The sequence below is a fragment of the Polypterus senegalus genome, chromosome 8, assembly GCF_016835505.1.
Source record: "Polypterus senegalus isolate Bchr_013 chromosome 8, ASM1683550v1, whole genome shotgun sequence".
In the NCBI taxonomy this organism is placed as follows: domain Eukaryota; kingdom Metazoa; phylum Chordata; class Cladistia; order Polypteriformes; family Polypteridae; genus Polypterus; species Polypterus senegalus.
Genome location: NC_053161.1, coordinates 118,553,623 through 118,576,187, shown reverse-complemented (window position 1 = coordinate 118,576,187; position 22,565 = coordinate 118,553,623). Strand labels below are relative to the sequence as shown.

Here is a 22,565-nt window from a genome sequence, read left to right as displayed (position 1 = left end):
TTTATATTGTAAGGTGACCTTGGGTACTAAGATTATAAAACGGGATTTTCTAATGGCCAAATATAACCAAAACAATTGTTCAGCCTTACCTATGAAATTGAATCCCCCGGGATCTGGTTTGGAGCGTACAGCGGTTTGTACAATCCCAAGCAGTACATTATTCATTACTTCATTCCACAGCAGTGCCACTCGCAATATGGCGGCGACGTTGACGTAAAGTGACAAAAAGCTGCAATCCAATTGGCTATCCCGCGAGCTACTGACTCACGGAGCTGCGGAGGCATCGTGTTTGGACTTCCGGGTCAAAGTGCCTTTAGTTTTTGATAGATCACGTGAAAGTTCAGCTGACAATATGAAGTACAGCAGTTACTGCGACAGATAAAACACTATTTAATTGTTTATACGCGCTGAAACCCTGTCCTGTACATGTTTTTTTAGTTTTCGTAACGAATGCATGTAGAGGCATGGACGAGGACGGACTGCCAATCGTGGGTTCAGGAATTGACTTGACAAAGGTTGGTGTTTTACGTTTCGCTTGTTTAAAAGCTTTCCGCAAGTAGCGACGTGATATTCTGTACTTTCCAGAAGCACATTTAATACACAGTATACAGTTCAAGTGTTTATATATTTGGGGCGCGTCAAAAAAAAAAAATAAGCATTTGTCTCTGGACAGTTGAATGTCTCCGTCTCGTCGTGCCTGAAAGGGTGTGTTGGAAGTGTCGAGGACAGATGCGGGTGCATTCGATACATATAACATATTTATTGATATGTATTTTTTTTTTGATCAGTCAAAATCCCAAAACTTCATTAGTAATATGGAAGGGAAGCTCACCTATACACGGACAGACCGTGCAAACTCCACAAGGACCGCGACAGGGAGCGGAATTTTTCGTGCAGAATATGCTCGAGAAATAAATGTTGAAGTGTAGCTTGAAGAACTTGACAAGTAACAATATACAGATTACAGTAAAAACAACAAAAGTGCCAAATTCAGTAAGGTTTGCAAGTCCAAAACACAACTAGCATAACCCCCCTTCATTTTAGAGTACTTTAATGTGAAAAGCATTATTCGTTTATCTGTTTAACTGTGACACCCTTCATGCTTTTCAACACTGAAGGATGCTGCAGTGTTACGTTGGGCAGATTGCATTGGCAGAGGGCACCACCACCGGATACCAGAAAGAGAAAAAGACAGAAGTAGTGATTAGGAACTGGAAAAAAAATAATATGCATAATTAGACTGATCTGTTAGTTGTACAAAGCTTGTTCCTCGTTAGTCTAGCGATACCACTGTCCCCACCTTTCACGCTGAAAACCTGGCTTGGTTCCCTAACGGGGAGGTCTAGCACCTTTATCCAGCAGAATTCTTCCAGTCCATCTGCCTTTCAGTTTAATGGCGAGTCGCATACTCGAGGACATCAGTGGAAATTAAGGGAAAAGTGCATTTAGCTAAGAAGCACTTCTTTACTCAAAAGAGTTGTGGGAATGTGGAACCAACTACCGAGTCCTGGACAACTTTTAAGAGGAATATAGAAGAGATGTTGGGACAGCTTAGCGATTTGATAAACCCAATAGCTTGATGGCCTGTGTTAAATATGAAAATAGCCTGTACATGCCACATCTGTAAATGTGCAATTAATTCTAATTTTGTAGGATCAATGTGCCATAAATAATAAAAAGGATGAGTTAAAGTGTGTTTTCAGTTATGCTTAGGCCAGTGTCTACAGTAAGGATCTAAGATTACAATTGGGGATGGCTGAGGACACACATTCTGAAATATAGGAAGATATAACATTGTTTAGTGCCTTATACCAATTTAATAATATGGGTGATTTGGGTTTGGATTTTCTGTTCTTGTTTAAGTTTGTTGCTGCTGCATTTAGATAGATAGATAACAACAACAACAACAACATGTATTTATATAGCACATTTTCATACAAACAGTAGCTCAAAGTGCTTTACATATTAAAGAATAGAAAAATGAAAGACACAATTATAAAACAAAATAAATCAACATTTAACATCGCGTAGAAGAGGGCACTCGCCACAACCGTCTGGTAGAACATCTGCAGCATCTTACTGCAGATGTTGAAGGATGCCAGCCTTCTCAGAAAGTATAGTCTGCTCTGAGCTTTCTTACATAGAGCATCAGTATTGGCAGTCCAGTCCAATTTGTCATCCAGCTGCACTCTCAGATATTTATAGGTCTGCACCCTCTGCACACAGTCACCTCTGATGATCACAGGGTCCATGAGGGGCCTGGGCCTCCTAAAATCCACCACCAGCTCCTTGGTCTTGCTGGTGTTCATGTGTAAGTGGTTTGAGTCACACCATTTAACAAAGTCCTTGATTAGTTTCCTGTACTCCTCCTCCTGCCCACACCTGATGCAGCCCACAATAGCAGTGTCATCAGCGAACTTTTGCACGTGGCAGGACTCCGAGTCATATTGGAAGTCTGATGTGTATAGATTGAACAGGACCGGAGAAAGTACAGTCCCCTGCGGTGCCCCTGTATTGCTACACACAATGTCAGACCTGCAGTTCCCAAGACGCACATATTGAGGTCTGTCTGTAAGATAGTCCACGATCCATGCCACCAGGTGTGAGTCTACTCCCATCTCAGTCAGCTTATCCCTAAGGAGCAGAGGTTGGATGGTGTTGAAGGCGCTAGAGAAGTCCAAAAGCATAATTCTTACAGCACCACTGCCTCTGTCCAGGTGGGAGAGGGATCGATGAAGCATATAGGTTTAGATTATAGATTTAGAATAAGCAATTATAAGTCTGTTTGTATATCTTCTTGGCATTCTTGAAAGCAGTGCTTTATAATAACCTGCTCTGCTAAAAGCAAAAGCGTGTATTAGTTTTTCACATATATAATGTTTAACTTGCCCTGTTTCTTAAGTGAGTAAAGTCAATCTTTGTAATATAGTTAATATGTTCTTGAAAAATTGGCTCTAAATCCATAACGACATCTAAATTGTTTTCTTATGGCTTAATTGACTATTTTAGATAATTAAGTTTTTCCTTTAAGGTCCCCCTTTTTTATTTAACAACAGCTAATAATAGATTTTTCTTTTTCTTTTTGTAGTTTAAGGAGATTATGGCTGTTCCATGCTGTACAGCTAGTAAAACACTTGATGAGGACATTCAGAGCACTGCATTTCATCTGGCTACAGTATATAGACGTGTGTAGTAGCCATGTGTAACCTGCCTAGCTGTAGTGCATACCCATACCTAGTAATTAGAAGTATTCAGACCCAATGAGAGTAAGTAAAATAAAACTAATAAAAGGACTATCACTGATCCTTCAATGTGGAAGATTATTCGTGCCAAAATGTAATACAATCCAACATTTTAGTACACTGCAATGCATATGCATATGGGTGCATTTCATTTTGTCAGTTTCATCCTGTCATATCACCTCACTAATTGATTGCTTTCTACTGTGACACACCTTTTTCATGTCAGTTTGAAATGCAATGCAAAGGCATATAAATTTTTATTTCATGTCCATTGGTCATGTGTCATAACTAAAAGCAAGGCAAATGTATTGTTTTTCACTTAGCAGCCCAAGTTTATTGCATTTCCATTTAAGACCATGCATTAATTCTTCCAAAACTGAATGTAATCAAATGATGAATTGGCAAAAAAAGGCGAGGCAAGGGGCATTAACAGTTAAGGTAAAAGGCGTTTCATTTCTAAACATTTCTATATTTTGGCAGCTAGCATAAATTTTGTCAGTGATTAACCAAAATGGTGAGAAGTGTTGCTTAAATAATGTGTTAAGCTGGCCTTATTTGATATTATTTATTCTTTTTCTGATAGTCCTGACTTTATAAATACATCAAGACGTTTAGCGGTAGCCTGTACAGTCATCTCCTTCTGCTGGTATTTACAAACAATATTTAGGGGAATATTGGTGTACATGCGCCCCAGTTGATGATATGTAATTGTATGCTGAAGCTCTTTGGGACATTAGGTCTTGAGTGTGATCTAAGGATGATACTGTAGAGGTTGTACACTCTTCTCCTGTCGCTGCTTCTATTACACTGACCCTTTCCAGCAACCAGTCGTCATTTACATCACCAGCTTCCACCTGTTCAATAAGATGGTAAATCTCCTGCCTTATCAGTTTTCCATTCCCTATCTTTTAGTGCTCAGTGAACAAACCTGTGATGGGAACGCCTCTTACCTCAACTGGTTGATGCCCCTTGCCCCACTTTTTAATGCTTATTGGTTATTTGAGTAAAGTCAGTTTTAGCATGATTAATTAAATAGTCATGAATCGAAATGCAGTACACTTGGAGAAGTCACTCAGGAAAATAACATATGTTTCCTTTCCTTTTACTCGGTACATGGACAAGAGTTAAAATGCAGTATGCTTTTGTATTGCTTTTAAACTGACATTAAAATTGTGTGCAGTAGTGAAAAGCAATTGATCATTTGGTTGGTGTGCTTTTAATTATGAATTGATAAAAACATGGCAAAATATAAATGCATCACATGTACAGTGGGTACAGAAAGTATTCAGACCCCCTTCAATTTTTCACTCTTTGTTATATTGCAGCCATTTGCTAAAATCATGAAAAAAAATTTTCTCATTAATGTACACACAGCACCCCATATTGACAGACAAAAAAAATAATTTTTGAAATTGTTTCAGATTTATTAAAAAAGAAAAACTGAAATATCACATGGTCCTAAGTATTCAGACCCTTTGCTCAGTATTTAGTAGAAGCACCCTTTTGAGCTAATACAGCCATGAGTCTTCTTGGGAAAGATGCAATAAGTTTTTCACACCTGGATTTGGGGATCCTCTGCCATTCTTCCTTGTAGATCCTCTCCAGTTCTGTCAGGTTGGATGGTAAATGTTGGTGGACAGCCATTTTTAGGTCTCTCCAGAGATGCTCAATTGGGTTTAAGTCAGGGCTCTGGCTGGGCCATTCAAGAACAGTCTCAGAGTTGTTGTGAAGCCACTCCTCCGTTATTTTAGCTGTGTGCTTAGGGTCATTGTCTTGTTGGAAGGTAAACCTTCGGCCCAGTCTGAGGTCCTTAGCACTCTGGAGAAGGTTTTTGTCCAGGATGTCCCTGTACTTGGCCGCATTCATCTTTCCCTCGATTGCAACCAGTCGTCCTGTCCCTGCAGCTGAAAAACACCTCCACAGCATGATGCTGCCACCGCCATGCTTTACTGTGGGGACTGTATTGGACAAGTGATGAGCAGTGCCTGGTTGTTTCCACACATACCACTTAGAATTAAGGCCAAAAAGTTCTATCTTGGTCTCATCAGACCAGAGAATCTTATTTCTCACCATCTCAGAGTCCTTCAGGTGTCTTTTAGCAAACTCCAAGATAGAACTTTTTGGCCTTAATTCTAAGCGGTATGTGTGGAGACAACCATTGAAGCATGGCGGTGGCAGCATCATGCTGTGGGGGTGTTTTTCAGCTGCAGGAACAGGACGACTGGTTGCAATCGAGGGAAAGATGAATGCGGCAGTTTAGTTTAGTTGCACTTATTGCTGCAAAGGGGGGTCACACCAGATACTGAAAGCAAAGGTTCACATACTTTTGCCACTCACAAATATGTAATAATCGATCATTTTACTCAATAAATAAATGATCAAGTATAATATTTTTGTCTCATATGTTTAACTGGTTTCTCTTTATCTATTTTTAGGACTTGATTGAAAATCTGATGATGTTTTGGGTCATATTTATGCAGAAATATCAAATTTTAAACGGTTCACAAACTTTCAAGCACAACTGTGAATGACCTCAATCAGTCCTCGTGGTATTCAGGGTTCTCAGAGAACTTGATGGTGAACTTTTCTCAAGAACATGATGGTGACTGTCATGTAGACTTCTGGCCTTTAATCCATCAATGTAGGGACATCACAGTGCTTTGATCAGGTGGTGGTGGCGCAGGTCACCACCCCAGGAAGCCGGAAAAAGAACAGAAGAGAAAGTAGGGGTTAGTACAGATTTTGGAGCCACCATGAATAATCATGATAATTAATTGAATATACAGAGCATCAGGATTAAACTAAAATGAAGCTATGAGAAAGCCATGTTAAAGTAATGTGTTTTCAGGATTGTTTTAAAGTGCTCCACTGTATTAGCCTGGCGAATTCCTGTTGACAAGCTATTCCATATTTTAGGTGCATAACAGCAGAAGGCCGCCTCATCGCGTCTTTTAAGTTTAGTTCTTGTAATTCTAAGCAGACACTTATTTGAAGATCTAAGGTTATGATTTGGAGTGTAAGACATTCCGAAATATAAGATGGAGCGAGATTATTTAGGTCTTTGTAAACCATAAGCACTATTTTAAAGTCAATTCTAAATGACACAGGTAACCAATGTAGTGACATCAAAACTGGAGAGATGTGCTCAGATTTTCTTTTCCTAGTTAAGATTCTAGCAGCTGCATTCTGCACTCGTTGCAATCGACTTATGTCTTTTTTGGCTAGTCCTGAGAGGAGAGTGTTACAGTAATCTAGTTGACTGAAAACAAAAGCGTGGATTAATTTCTCAGAATCTTGCAAGGTTTTAAGGGGTCTAACTTTTGCTATATTTCTTAAGTGGAAAAATGCTGTCCTAGTAATCTGATTAATATGTGATTTAAAATTCAGGTCAGAGTCAATAGTTACCCCTAAATTCCTTACCTCCGTTTTGACTTTTAATCCTAATACATGAAGTTTATTTCTAATAATAACCTCATTATATCCATTATTTCCAATCACTAAAATTTCAGTTTTCTCTTTATTTAGTTTGAGAAAATGACTACTCATTCATTCAGAAACACAAGTAAGACATTGTGTCAGTGAATCAAGAGAGTCGGGGTCGTCAGGCGACTATTGATAAGTACAGTTGTGTGTCATCAGCATAGCTATGGTAGCTCACATTATACCCCAAAATAATCTGACCTAACGGAAGCATGTAGATTGAGAACAGCAGCGGACCCAGGATAGAGCCTTGTGGAACACCATATAGAATATTATGTGTCTTTGAAGTATAATTACCACAACTTACAAAGAATTTTCTACCTGTCAGGTAGGATTCAAACCAATTTAAGTAAGGAAGACCCTCAGACCTGCCCATTATAACAGATCTTAAATGTGTAGGCAAGTTGGTTCTGCATTGAATATAATACTGTGTTGCATGCTCAGCAGTAAATCGAAGGCAATGACCAAATAGGAAACAAATTTAATACAACTTTTAGTATTTTTATATGGCAGATCTTTTCATTCAAGATGACTTGCAACATAAGGATACAGTATAGTAGATAGTACTTGGAACTGTCCCAAAGTGAAATTTACAGAGGCTCAAGAAATGTTAAAACAAATAATAGCCACAGCAAACCTACATGGCCTGACAAACACAAACAACAATAATACAAAAAATAATAACAATGGCTTGGCTAATGATAAGAGAGCACTCAAATTGAGGCATTATGCAGGCATACTATTGTAGTAAAGAAAGAGGCCCAGTAGCATTAATTAACACACTTCTGCTGAATATTTTGTTGACTAAAAGTACATAATGCTAGTGTTTCAAAGAGAGAAACTACTACCTCCAATGGGTCCATTATATGCCCCATAACTAAGCCTGTCTTTTTTTTTTTTTTTATTCAGTTTGTTGATTTGGTAGGCCTTTCTAGGAATGTTGTCACCTGCCCAGCATGCCACAGAGTAGGAAATCACAGTGGCCATCACAGAATTGTAGAACATGTATAGGATATCGCTACCCACATTAAAGAAATACAGTCTCATAAGAAAAAAAGAGTCCGCTCTGACCTTACTTATAAAGTTCCAGTGTCTTACTAGACCAGTCCAGCTTGACTTCATTGTGCACCACATCCATTCCAAGTAATGACTGGAAATATGGAAGTGCTGAATTGTAGACAATTTTCATTTCACCTAGAAACAAAGCTTTCTACGTGATCACCATACACTGTCTGACCCCCCTTATCAATAAACCCAGTTAGGGCAGAATTATCTGAGAATTTCTGCAAGTGACATGACCTGATGTTATATTCATATTCTGAGGAGTACAATGTAAACAGATAAATGACTCCAGTGTTGCTCACTTCCATATTAAAGAGACAATACTTGAGCCTAACAAACTGTGGTTTGCTGACTTTCTCCAGATGAGAATAAGACTTTTGGAACAGATAGATAATAATTGAATCTTACACAACAATCTTTCTCCCATAGGCAAATTGCAGTAGGTCCAAGTGGTCTTTGACACGTGGGCTCGAGGACTCATGTTGTCCAGGACTGGCCTCTCGAAAGTATTCATGTTGTGGGATATTAAAGGCATCAGTCTATAGTCATTGGGTTAAAGTGTGCTTGTCTTCTTTGTAACTGGAACAATGCAGAATATTTTCCATGGCAGCAGGCCATTCTGGAGCTTTGGTGACAGATTTAGCAAGTGATAGAGGATGCCACAAAGTTGGTCATCATAGTCCTTAAAAACTCAAGGTTAGACTCCCATCTGGTTCCATGGCTTTTCCTTTGTCTAGCCTTCTCTGATATCAACCTGTACTTTCATCACTGTCCATACCGGTTGAATTAGAAGGAGTAAAATATGTATATATTATAATGTACTGTGATGGATGTTCGGCAGGAGTTGCCGGCCCTCGGCCCCAGGCCGCCAGGAGGAGCTCTCCCGACAGCATGGACGTCCCCCGGGGACCACATGGAATCGCTGTAGCGAGGCTCGTAGACTCATATATGCCCCATAACCTGGAAGTGTGTCCTGGTCACGAACGGGAGGAATGACATACTTCCAGGTTGAAGAAAAAGAAGTTTTTACCTGACCCGGAAGTGATAGAAAGTCACACGGACTGAGGGACAAACAATTCCGGGTCAAGGACTATAAAGGACTGTGGGAAATCCCAGACAGACGAGCTGAGTTGGGAGGCAGGGTGGCTAAGCTTCTGGGAGTGGAGGATTGGTTTATTTGTGATTTGTGTTTATTTATTTATTGAGTATTGTGGAGAGGAGCGTGCTTAGTGCACATTATTATTATAGTAAATTCTATTATTGGACTTTTATCTGGTGTCTGATGTGGTGTCTGAGGGTACAAGGGTGCGAGGAAACCCTAATCTGTCACAGTACATTAATATGTACAGTAATGTACAAAAATGTTAGGCCACTCAAAAATAATTTTTAAACTACCTGTAGTTATTTTGGCAAGAATTGTTTATTTTACTTGTGCATTTACATTACTATATTACATTAGAATAAATAATAAAAAGTATAAAGAATGTCTAAAGTTATAAAAAAAATTGTGTGGTCTGCCTTAAAATACAAAAATGAAGTAATTTAGTTTTTGGTGTAATGCTGTATGACCTTTTTCAAGTTGTCTTGCATAATTTTCCTTAGGCTTCTTTAGGCATTTACCATAATACTTCTTTTGAGTTTGGCTGCTTTATTTCTTTGATCCACCACAGCACCTGTCATGTTGAGGCCTAACACTGTTAGTATTCCATCTACATACTTGCACTCCAAATATACTGTACTAGGTGCTGAAAGATGACATTTTATTTTTTGCCCCTTTTTTCCCACAGGTTCAATATGATGTAATGCAACTTGCTTATGTTGTTGATTATTCATCTTCTTCTACTTCTTCTTTCGGCTGCATTCCATTGATTTCTGAGCATTTTCAATACACTGTTGGTTTAAAATGCACCCCCATACCAATGACAAAGCTTCACAAAAGGCTGGAGTCAGCTCTTTTGACATGCTGGTGTTTTTGTAAAATTTTGCATCATTGTTTCTTAAGACTTTCTACCACTAGTTGTCACTGTGCATTATGGTATTTTCTGTACTGCAATCTCTTTTACTTGTTGCCTTTTTGCAGTAATGGTTTCATAACTGCAACACATCCAATAAGGCCATTTGCTTTAACACTTCTTTTCCTGGTCAAAATATTTACTTTTGTATCTAATGACTCTGTCAGATGCTGCACTTCAGTGAATTTCATTCTTAAGAAAGTACTGTTCTTCTGAAGCAGGTAGCTTTTTGGGTCTTTTGCTGTGTTCAGCTTGCCCAGTTTTTTCAATTTTTTTTAACAACTTGATTACCACATGTTGAAGAGCCAGTGTGTGGTTTACTGGTGTTTTCTATCTACAGCATTGTTGATACAATCTGTTATTTTTGGGCTGTCAAAATGTGTTAGCCATATCATTTCCAGGTCTCTCATTGAAGCACTCTATTATTTGTGTTTGCTATTTATTGCACCCATTTATGTTAAATTGCACCATTAGAACACACACCATGGTTTAGCTAGTCACTACCTCATTGATTTGAAGCGGGTGTGCTGGTGGTGGAATTTAACAAACACGTGGAATGGCTGGAGTGCCTCAAAGAGAAGTTTGGGGACCAAACCTTTGCTGTTATTCTCAGTATGGCAGATTTAATTAACATGTTGCAAAAAAAAAAGAAACATTCTTGTTTCAGTGTCTGTGTATTTATTAAGGTGTTATGTTGTTTTCAAGACCAAATAATTAAACTTCTTCAGACTTAAGATGTTGCCACTTTTTTCCAGTAACAGAGCAGACAATTTATATAGCTTACCTGGTGTTGCACAATGAAGACGTTTTGGACTTTGAACCAGTATTGTTTTTAGTATCGACCTTAGCCTTCCTAAAGTGATTTCAGTTATCAGATAAACATTTAGGGGGAAGTGGTTAAGTTGTGAAGAAGAATGGGCTTTTGGTAGTAAGAACAAGTGTTTTGCAAAAACATTGTGGATACAGGCTTTGAAAAGAAAAGCAACCAGTTCAACTACAAGGGTTGTGAGAACCTATTTTCATGGCCTTCATGAAACACAATGTAATCAACTCACAGTCTGCTTTTATATTGTTGTACTGGGCAGGTGTCATAAGAGTAAGAGATTTTTGCCAAAACGTGCAAAGAGATGATTTATCATAAAGTATTATTATAATTAATTACAATTTATATTGTGATTTTTCTAACTACTCAAAGCACTTTACATTGAGAGTGGGGAGCTACTTCAACCACCACCAATCTGTAGCACCCACTTGGATGATGCAACGGCCCCATTTTGTGTCTGTATGCTCCCCACTTATTAGTGATTAGGTGGTGAAGGGGTGAAAGAGATAGCCAGTAAGGGGCAGTGGATGATTAGGGGGCCAATGTGGACAAGGCTGTGTTGGGCATTTTGGTCAGGACATTGGGGTACACCGTACATTTTTCAATACCTCTAATCTGTAGCACCCACTTGGATGATGCAGCGGCACCATTTTGCACCTGTACGTTCCCCGCATATTAGTGATTAAGTGGTGAAGGGGTGAAAGAGAGAGAGAGAGAGCCAGTAAGGGACAGTGGATGATTAGGGAGCCAATGTGGACAAGGCCGTGATGGGCAGTTTAGTCAGGACATTGGGGTACACCATACATTTTCAAAGTCTAACCAAGCAAACTTGGTTCTTCATTTTATTGACAAAAATGCATCATGGAGACACACTTTTCTTTGCTTCTGTGGCAGCATACTTCTAAAGGTCATGGTGGTCCAACACTTTTCTTTTAATTGCTAAGTCTGTTATGTGGCCTTCTTGATACTTGTCTGTGTAAAAACTCATGCCAGTATAAGCTTTTGTGTGAATTGTTTTGACAAAGGAATCATTTTTTTCCATTTGAATTCCCATTGAAATATTTAAAAAAATGTTCTTAAACACTGGTTTGCTAATGGTGACTTTTTTTTTTTTACCGTAGGTTCCTGCCATACAACAAAAAAGAATAGTTGCATTCCTTAACCAGTTTATTGTGCATACAGTCCAATTTCTTAACCGCTTTTCATCTGTTTGTGAAGAGGTAAGTGTTCTATTATGGAGAGCTTGCGTTTTTTTCACAGAATCAATTTGTCCTGGTTCATGGTATTAATGACATTTCCATCTTAGAAAGGTTTGCACAGTAGTTATCACTGTCACCTTACAGATCCAATTTCCTCCATTCATATGTCACATCCTGTCATTATCTTGTGTGGGATCTGCACATTTCTTGTGTGTCTTACAGAATCGAATATAAAATCCTACTAATAACCTACAAAGCCTTAAATAACCTCGCGCCAAACTACATCAGTGGCCTCCTCCATCACTATGTGCCTGCCCGCTCAGTAAGGTCCTCTGATTCTGGCAATCTTGTTGTGCTCCACACTAATCTACACTCCATGGGTGACAGGGCCTTCAGCTGTATAGCGCCCAGACTCTGGAATGACCTACCGATATTAATCAGATCAGCTGACTCCATGAATTCTTTTAAAAAACAACTCATCTGTTCAGGAAGGCTTTTAGCTCTACTTGACTTTATTACCTTTCTCTCAGTTTACCTCTCTGTCAAGATGCTCATGTAACCTGTATGTGTGTGTGTGTGTGTGTGTGTGTGTGTGTGTGTGTGCTAGACCATCAATTATGTTGTCTGTTATGCTTCTTTACTTCTTTTGTTCTCTGAATTCACTGTCGTAATCTTCTTTCTTTATTTATTTATTTGGTTTGTACAATGCTATATACCAGTGGTTCCCAAACTCGCTCCTGGGGACCCACTGTGACTGCAGGTTTTTGTTCCAGCCAACTTCTGTTTTTCATTGGACTCTTAGTCTAATTAAGTGAGTCATTATTTCCCAGTTTCTGTGTTTTGAAGCCAATGTAGAAATTACAAACTGAATCTGATAGATTTTTATTAAAATATAATAAGCAGTTATATGGAGAAGTTGTAGTTATGTGGAGAATATGTAGGTTTTTTTTTAAGTCGGATTCAGTATTTCAACCTAATTTTCATTGTGCTTTAGCAGGTGTTCTGATTATTTAATTGATTATTCACTAACTAGTGAGTCTGACACTGAAATCATTGCAGCTTTCATCATCCCGGGTGTCTGCTATGTTGGTTTTTAATTGTCACTATTAGGGCTAAATGAAGGGAGAAAACTACACAGAAAAGGGGGAAATAATAGGAAAACAACAAAAGAGAGTTAAGCATTTATTGCTTTAGAAAAAATCTAAAGATTTCTAAATGTCAAAACCATACTGTTGTGTTTTTCTGAATGCAGAATAAGAGAAGAGTAAAAAAAACAGCTAATTAAATTAGATCAGCGGTTATCGATTATTATTATCTCTGATTGTGAATCTGGCTGGAACAAAAACCTGTAGCCACAGTGGGTCCCCAGGATCGAGTTTGGGAACCACTGCTATATACTGTATACCCTGCCGTTCTTTCTTATGTTCTGTAAGTGCCTTGAGCATAGGAAAGGCACTATATAAATAAAATGTATTATTATTATTTCTCAGCATTTGTTTCAGTTTTTTCCTAGATGCTCTGGGTAGCCGTTCTAAATTAACTGATTAGGAAAGTGTAAGTGGATCCTGCAGTGAACTAGTATCCCTTCCAAGGTTGCTTTCTAGCTCACTCCTGATGTTACCAGGATAGGAAATTGGCTCCCCAAGCACATCAAACCTCTTAAAGGCCTGATCTTGCCAGTCGAATACTTTTAAAATGTTTGTTTTCTGACTATATTTAAAGTATGTAGTGCAATAGCTTACTTAATTTGCCATTGATTATTTTCGAGAATGTTTTTATTTCTGTTTTAAGTTTACAACCATGTGTATGAAGTACAGTGAGATTCTGTCTTGCGGGTCTCCTAGAAACTAGCAACAGTAAGTTGGTAACAATAAACATGTAGAGTAATTTGTAAATGTGATCTAACGTGAAAAAAAATCTTGCTTTAAAAATAATGCTGAGTTTCAGTGCTCTGAAATAAAAAATATCACAGAAAACAAAATTTCAGGTTAGGATTTATTCAGTAAAATTAGAGTGCTGGTTATATTTTATTTCCAGATTGTTCATCCCGGAGCTAAATATTTAAGTGCCAGGAATATACAGATGTAGAACTTAAATCAAGTTGAATACTGTGAAAAACACAAGAAGCTTCTGCAGTGTTGTTGCATTTTATTATGGTTATCTTTATTTAATTAATTTCTTTCCATTTAGTATCTATCTATCTATCTAATGATCTATGGATAATAAACATATATTTTTTTAAGAAGATTAGTAAAATACGTTTACACTATAATAAAAATATTCAAGTTCATTTTTTTCTTTTAGTGTTCCTTTACAAATATGGTGCATAAAACTGTTAGTATTTGGCCTTGAGAGTTTTAAATCATAAGTTGTATCACACTAGCAATATTTATCAAAATACCTGTAATTGAAATTTTATATATACAGTATTTTTTCATTTTTTTCAGAGAGGCACAAAGTATTGTTAAAGTCGTTCGGCACAGTTGTTTTACTGACATTTCCTTTCTGGCAAATGGCAGAGGAATCTTGGCATTCATGCAACGAATTCAGAGAGCCAGTTTCTTTCCACAGGTTGTAAGATTATTGAATAGCTAGTCATAACAAATACTGTACGTGTTCTTGTTCACACATGCATGTGTTCTGTGTATGCTTTATGTGTTTTCTGTTGTTCTTGTCATCAGTAATCTGAGGTTGTGTTCAAGTAAGAATTTTGTTTTATTGTGTACACTTGACAATAAACGTAATCTTATTGGAGCTCTATCATGCTAAATCAATTTCTTCAAATGCTTCTGCATAAGTTGATAAATTATTCACTAACAGAATTTTATGCTTATCTCCTTGGCCAACAGGACTTACATTGGCCTTGCCTTGTATATTAGTAATGTGATTTCAGCTAACTTTAAACATTTATAATGTTATGCAAGAATTAAAGTCCAGGAAATCATGTGGTGAAGCACAGACAGGGTCATCTTGCCAAGTTAGATTCCGTCAGATCTTTTTCTCTATATTTAAAGTTTACTTTTGACTCTTGCTTTCAAGAATTAAAAGGAAAATCACTTTGGTTTGGGCCCTCTGGCCCAGTTCTTTTCGTTGTTTATTTCCTTGTTTTTCAGAGTGTTTTCTCTTACAGTAATAGTGATAACATTTTAAATTATCCATTAAATTTGATAAAAGACACAAACTAATGTTCTTTTTTTACTTAGTTTTTTAAGGTACTAAGCACTGGTCCTTTCTTCACAATAAACGTGCATTTCTCTTAAAAACCTATCGTAGTTTTCCTTATATTGTTACTCTAAACATTGAGTTTATTTATATCTCCTTTATACTCTTTGATAGGTGTACATTGCTTTTAGATGTGTGTTTCAGAAGTGGACATTCATTTTTGCCCATTGACCCTATCCTCCAAAGTTTTTGGGGTTGATCACAAATGTCAAATACACATATGATTCACCGACACTTGATATATTTCTTTATAATGGACCCTCATGACCCTGAATTAGGTTAACGGCCTTTTCTCCCTTGTCCATGTCCCAGATATATTTTCAACACAGCAAAAAATCACATCATATTCTATTCCCTGTTTCAATTATTGTTTTAAACATTGGCACATTTTGTTCAACCAGCTTTCATTGTCAGTGGACACATTTCTTTATATGTTTTGAGACATCAATAGTAGTTATTTTTCAGTTCAGTAAAGATTTCGTTGAGACCTAAAGTAAGCAGAGACATGATTCATTATGTTGCCTTACAGCTTTGGGTGCCCACATTTGTTTGTCAGCCCAGTCTATAAGTGTAAATGTCCAACCTTTCTCCATGTTCTGGATTTTGTAAGGGTACTACGGTGTCCTCTCACGTCCCAAGATGTGGTGACTACACATTAGACCTGTAAAAGTAAATGTGTGAATGTGCCTTGCAATGGACCATTGACCCATCTGTGGATGATTCATGTCTTGCTTTTAGTACTGCAGAGATAAGCACTTACTCCCTGCAACACTGTAATGGGATAAATACGTTTTTTTTTTATTGTCTACCAATTGTTGCATTTTAAATAAATTGGCCCTATTCAGTGCATAGCTAACATATATCAGTATAAAGTAAAATAAAATTCTCCATCCAATCAGGACTATTTTTTCATGGAGGAAGAGGAGAAAGATTTACAAGCGTCTTTGCTTTTTTGAAATATAATAAAGTGAAGGTAAGCACTTTACGTAGCACAGTGCTAATTGCATTTCCATTCAAGGTTGGTCTTGTATTGAAGATACATTATGCATTTTTTTTTCTTTCTTCCAGAAACTGTCATCAATCTCCCTGCGTATTCAGCAAATTGAAACAACTTTAAACATTTTGGAAGCTAAGGTTGGTTTTGTTAATTACAACTCTCAGCAGAGCAGACTGTTAGTGTCATGGAATAAATACAAAAAAGAGAAGGAAGGGTTCTTGAAATGGATGTAGCAATTCCACCTTATACCCAGAATTTTAATGAAAATCCATCCATCCATTAGCCAACCCGCTATATCCTAACTACAGGGTTTTTGGGGGGGTTTCTGCTGGAGCCAAACAAACCCTGGGCAGGGTGCGTGCACACACACACACACCAAGCACACACTAGGGACAATTTAGAATCGTCATTGCACCTACCCTGCATGCCTTTGGACTGTGGGAGGAAACCGGAGTACCCAGAGGAAACCTGAGCAGACATGGGGAGAACATGCGAATGCGTAATGAAAGTCATTATATCATTATGGATGTAAGCTGAACACTCCATAAATTGTTGATATTATGTGATATGCTTACAGAAATGTTGCCAGGTTTTATATGTTCATATATACCAAAGCATGGCAACTTAAATTTTTGATTTTTGGAATGCTTCCATTGCTAGCTGAGCCTATCACTTACAAAAAGCCTAATGATTTCCGTCTACTTGTCCAATAAGCTTTATTCCTCAGTTTCCTTAAGGTAGTTTTTTTGTGGTTTCCATCCATTTTCTTACAAACATAAAAGCTGTACTTATGTTTTTATTCAAGTGTTTCAGGGTGTACTTTGGTTAGAAAGGTCACATTTCTTTTGCATATTTACACTATCCACGTATAGATTTCTAGTGCCAGTGTGAAGTGTGTATTAAAACTTATCATTGGTTACTCGATCTAAACATTTTTGAGAAACTGGAATACACCATGTTCATGAGCATTGCTGACACAGCATACAGATGAACTAGCATTGAAAATAATTGATAAAAAAATCTAATGTATCCCCCAACATGATACTTTTTTTTATATGTTACTTACTGTTTTATCAGTTTGCTATTGTTCAATGTTGGTGACCAGTGACACCCATTGGAGATTTTGTTATCTCCATTCTCCTTGTAAACATGACATTACATTTTTTTCACGGCTATCACTACAAACAATGCAGGATAGGTAAACAATAAAAATATGATTATTTTTGTGTGAAGTATTCCTTTAAAAACTGTACCTCCCCATAAACATTCCACATATTGTGTACGTGATACAAACAATTTGGCATCACATTTAGTATAGTAAGCAGAAGCATGCAAACTAAAAGCAACCGTGAAAGTTTTATTTTATGTGCCAAATCTAACCAGCATTAAACTGATAGCTATTTCAGACAGTATGAATCATTATTTTTCCAGCAAATAATGCATCTTGAATTGACAAAATTCACTAAGTTTGTATGGGAACTTTTTTTTTTCTGTCTCATTAGTATTAGGTGTCACACATTTAGTCTATCAAAGATGTATACTTCAGTACACTAAAAAAATAAATAGAAATGCTGGTGGGTTAAGGTTTACAAATGGCTTCTGTTCTTGAAGACAATCCAGATTTGTATGTTAGCTTAGAATTTGTATTGAAAAATGTTTGTTAATGGGGAATTTGTAAAAATGCATGCATTAATTTTACAGAGAAAAATGTTTACTTTATTAATAAAGTGACAGTGACATAATGTTAATCACAAAATACAAATAGTTTAAAATAGAACAGGTACGTACAGTGAATCATCCTTATGTTTAAACATTCTACTTTTTGCTAAATATAATGATATAGTATGCATTGATTTGGGAAAGGCATTCACATAAATCCACCACTAACTGATTGTGAGACAAGTGCTGTCTCTGCTTTGGAATCACTAGTTGTGTTGCTTTCCCATCTCAACAGCTGTACTTCCTAAGATGGTACAGCTGGATAACATGCTAAGGACGCCTGGGCGCCTTGTGACTGATAGCAGTAAATGATTAAAAATAGTGATAAAGTACATATGCTTGTACATATTTGTCTGCATCAACATTAATTTGCCTTGTTATTAAGTATAAAAACTGTCAAACTGTTTTTTTGGGTTTTATGTGCTTCTTCTTATATGCAGAGAGACTATCATAGCCCAAGACCCACCTGTATAGTCAATGTAGTATGGAAGTAACATTAAAGAGTTTGTCAGCATTTTTATTAGTGAGAGTAATGTGAGCCTGCAATATGTGTGGCCACTGAAAAATTGACACTAAAAGGTCATATTTTATATTTGGAATTTTCCCTAAACATTAAGGATATGTTTTCCTCATAATTCAGGAAGGTACTGTAGGTTTTATATAAATAGTAATTGTGTATTGTTTTTTTTTATGTTTTTTTTTTTTTTTACTTTGTGTGCTGTTAATTATACTTTACAATATGTGTATGTTAACTGAAGTTTATCCACATTTCAGCTGTCATCCATCCCTGGCTTAGAAGATGTGAAGATAGAGAGTTTAAATCAAAGACCAAGTTTAGAAACCAATGGGCATGTATCTGTGGCAGATCAGACAAACAGGTCAACAGATTCAACTGAGGTATGCAAAGACTATGACTTTATTCCTAATCTAAAGCACTAAATGCCTATAAAGACTTGCTGAAGTGTTAATTTGGTTTGACAGCAACATGTAAATTGAATAATTTCTTTTTCTTTGGTTATATTCTTGAATAAAGGTGCAGTGGTTTTGTTATACCTTTTGTGAAAGTATTTGATATTTGAACTTAAGTCTTCACACATTATACATTTCATGTCAAAATTTTGTCATTAGTACTATAACATGAAAAAAGTTTCTGTTTTAGTTGTGTGGTCAACATTTCTTGCCTCGCATTTCCTGTCATCCTACATTTATCCTGATTGTTGTAGACACAGAACACACATGATATGTATGTGTTCCAAATAGAGATATTATTTACCCTATACAACTCCAGGCACCTCACACCCAGATAAACAGACTTGAGCTGGGAGAACTTCAGCAGCATTGGTGGGGGATGTCACCCTTAATTATATAATAATTATATATGCAATTCATACCCCTATCAGATTATAATTATTAAGTACAATGTTCATCAGCAGTAGGCAACTACAGATGATTCCTTCAGATCGGAATTTGGCAAATAGCTATGTAATAAGCCAATGAATGATCTGATTTCTTCTCTCTTTAATATAGTATCGCTATTGTGTAATCCTACTGTTAATAACTGTTATACATTGTAATATGCCTATGCTGTAAGTGTGCCACCCCAGTATTTTCACCCTGATCTGTTTAGCCGTTCAAAAATGAATACTTTCTAGTTCAATATGTGCCAAGCACACCCCAATTTATCAAATAATTGTTCATTGATTATACAGTGGTGCTTGAGAAACCGGTTAAACAAATGAGACAAAAATATTATACTTGGTCATTTATTTATTGAGGAAAATGATCGAATTTTACATATTTGTGATTAGCAGCTAGTTTGAAGGTGAAATTAGAGTCCGGTGTTTTCAAACAATGGGATGACAATCAGGTGTGAGTGGGCACCCTGTATTATTTAAAGAACAGGGATCTATCAAAGTCTGCTCTTCACAACACATGTTTGTGGAAGTGTATCATGGCACGAACAAAGGAGATTTCTGAGGACCTCAGGTAAAGAGTTGTCTATGCTCATCAGGCTAGAAAAGGTTACAAAACCATCTCTAAAGAGTTTGGACTCTACCAATCCACAGTCAGACAGATTGTGTACAAATGGAGGAAATTCAAGGCCATTGTTACCCTCTCCAGGAGTGGTCGACCAACAAAGATCACTCCAAGAGCAAGGTGTGCAATAGTCGGCGAGGTCACAAAGGACCCCAGGGTAACTTCTAAGCAACTGAAGGCCTCTCTCACATTGGCTAATGTTCATGTTCATGAGTCGACCATCAGGAGAACACTGAACAACAATGGTTGCATGGAGAAAGCTACTGCTCTCCAAAAAAAACATTGCTGCTCATCTGCAGTTTGCTAAAGTTCACGTGGACAAACCAGAAGGCTATTGAAAGAATGTTTTGTGGACGGATGAGACCAAAATAGAACTTTTTGGTTTAAATGAAAAGCGCTATTTTTGGAGAAAGGAAAACGCTGCATTCCAGCATAACAACCTTATCCCATCTGTGAAACATGGTGGTGGTAGTATCATGATTTTACTGCATCTGGACCAGGACGGCCCAGCCTTCATTGATGGAACAATGAATTCTGAATTATATCAGAAAATTCTAAAGGAAAATGTCAGGGCATCTGTCCATGAACTGAATCTCAAGAGAAGGTGGGTCATGCAGCAAGACAACAACCCTAAGCACACAAGTCGTTCTACCAAAGAATGGTTAAAGATGAATAAAGTTAATGTTTTGGAATTGCCAAGTCAAAGTCCTGACTTTAATCCAATCGAAATGTTGTGGAAGGACCTGAAGCGAGCAGTTAATGTGAGGAAACCCACCAACATCCCACAGTTGAAGCTGTTCTGTACGGAGGAATGGGCTAAAATTCCTCCAAGCCGGTGTGCAGGAATGATCAAAAGTTACCGGCAACGTTTCGTTGCAGTTATTGCTGCAAAGGGGGGGTCACACCAGATACTGAAAGCAAAGGTTCACATACTTTTACCACTCACAAATATGTAATATTCGATCATTTTCCCTAATAAATAAATGACCAAGTATAATATTTTTGTCTTATTTGTTTAACTGGTTTCTCTTTATCTACTTTTAGGACTTGAGTGAAAATCTGATGATGTTTAGGTCATATTTATGCAGAAATATAGAAAATTCTACAAACTTTCAAGCACAACTGTATATATCTTCTCTAAAATTGCCTTAAGGTCTCCAGACCAGGATCCAACTTGTGAGCTATGTCATCAAGTGCCAGCAGCAGCACTGTGCCACATGTTTTATTAATGTCTTGCACTTTTGATATTTGTGTATCTCTCTGGTATTTTTGACTTTATAGCCATTCCCACTCCATTAACAGCAATTTGAAGTAACACCTGATGAGATGAAAGTGTGTTATTCAACTCGGTTGTAAGTTCCAATATCAGACTATATGCACAAAAAACATACTTTGCTAAGCCACCTTCTATATCTCAATGGGAAAGTGACATTCTATATTATTACTAATTGGTGAAAAAAATTAATACTGTTTATGAAGCTGTGTTCAGACTTTTTTTTCAGAACTTGGCAAGAACAAATTAATTTAATTGTAGAAAAACTTGATGAGCCTTTGCTTAACCTTTATAATGTTCTTGCTGTTTTACCCTATCCTGTCTATTTGTATATCTTGCTTTGTTGAGTAGAGGTTGAATGCTTAGTTTGATGGATTGTTTTCAGGGCATGCCACTACCCTTTCTTTTTCATTTATTTGATTGAGTTGTGTGTTTTTACAGGACCACACCAGCTGCTTTGTTGCTCATGAGTGAACTTTCTAATGTTGCAGAAATAATAGCTATTCAGCATGGCACATCTTGCTGTGTTAAGCATAAATAGAGTGTGCAGGTACTGAGAAAATACCCTGCTGTTAAAATAATTGTGTTCTGCAAGAAGACGTATTTTCAATTGCTCAAGTGATTTTACTTTTTTCTGGTTATGTAATTAACATCCATGACAGAGTAATCCTTATATAGTCTATATCTTTTGTGATATAGTTATGTGAATTTTTAACAGACCTCTAGAAATACTGAGTTTAATTGCTTAAACCCCAGTAACTATTTTGTCTTTTGAGCTTTTCTTATTAATATTTTTGCATGTACAGTATAGGAAGAATTGTTTTTTTGAAATATTAGTAACATTTAAAATTACAGTCAACATAAGGTACTTTTTATCTTATAGTAACAGAAAGAGCAAAGTGTATATAAATAAAGAATGATATTTCAAACTATTCATAATATTGCTTATCAGGTTTTATTTAATTATCCAAAACATTTGTTTTAAAAGCCACATCAAAATACTGGAAGAGTCAATGATCAATCGAAAGCTACTCCAACTACAGAGAATGTTCTCACAGTTGCAAAGGACCCTAGATATGCCAGATACTTAAAAATGGTTCAAGTGGTAAGTAGTATGAATTCAATTTCTTTCAAGCTTGTATGAAAGAGTATTAGGAACCTGTATATTTATTCTTTGACAAACATTAAAACATTTTCTGTACTATGGAGTTAATGGATGCAAAGCTAAAGGCATGGTAACAGATCTTCTTTGTATTTGGTAAAGTCAGTGGTTCCAATATGGTGTCTGAAGTGTTTTCCTAAATTCCACCCATCCATTATCCAACCCGCTGTATCCTAACTACAGGGTCTTAGGGGTCTGCTGGAGCCAATCCCAGCCAACACAGGGTGCAAGGCAGGAAACATACCTCGGGCAGGGCGCCAGCCCACCCAGGGCGCACACACTAGAATTGCCAGTGCACCTAACCTGCATGTCTTTGGACTGTGGGAGGAAACCGGAA

At 37.1% G+C, this 22,565-nt stretch overlaps 1 protein-coding gene across 1 annotated transcript in view; it reads left to right on the top strand.

Annotated features, from left to right (window-relative positions):
• Positions 1–308: 308 nt before the first annotated feature.
• washc3 (WASH complex subunit 3) overlaps positions 309–22,565 on the top strand; it is a 32,967-nt gene continuing 10,710 nt past the window's right edge. The window contains exons 1-5 of the mRNA XM_039761709.1: positions 309–515; positions 11,741–11,839; positions 16,109–16,174; positions 18,531–18,653; positions 22,055–22,171. Coding sequence (XP_039617643.1) covers positions 465–515; positions 11,741–11,839; positions 16,109–16,174; positions 18,531–18,653; positions 22,055–22,171 — 456 coding nt within the window. The 5' untranslated portion in view covers positions 309–464. The remainder of the gene's footprint in view (positions 516–11,740; positions 11,840–16,108; positions 16,175–18,530; positions 18,654–22,054; positions 22,172–22,565) is intronic.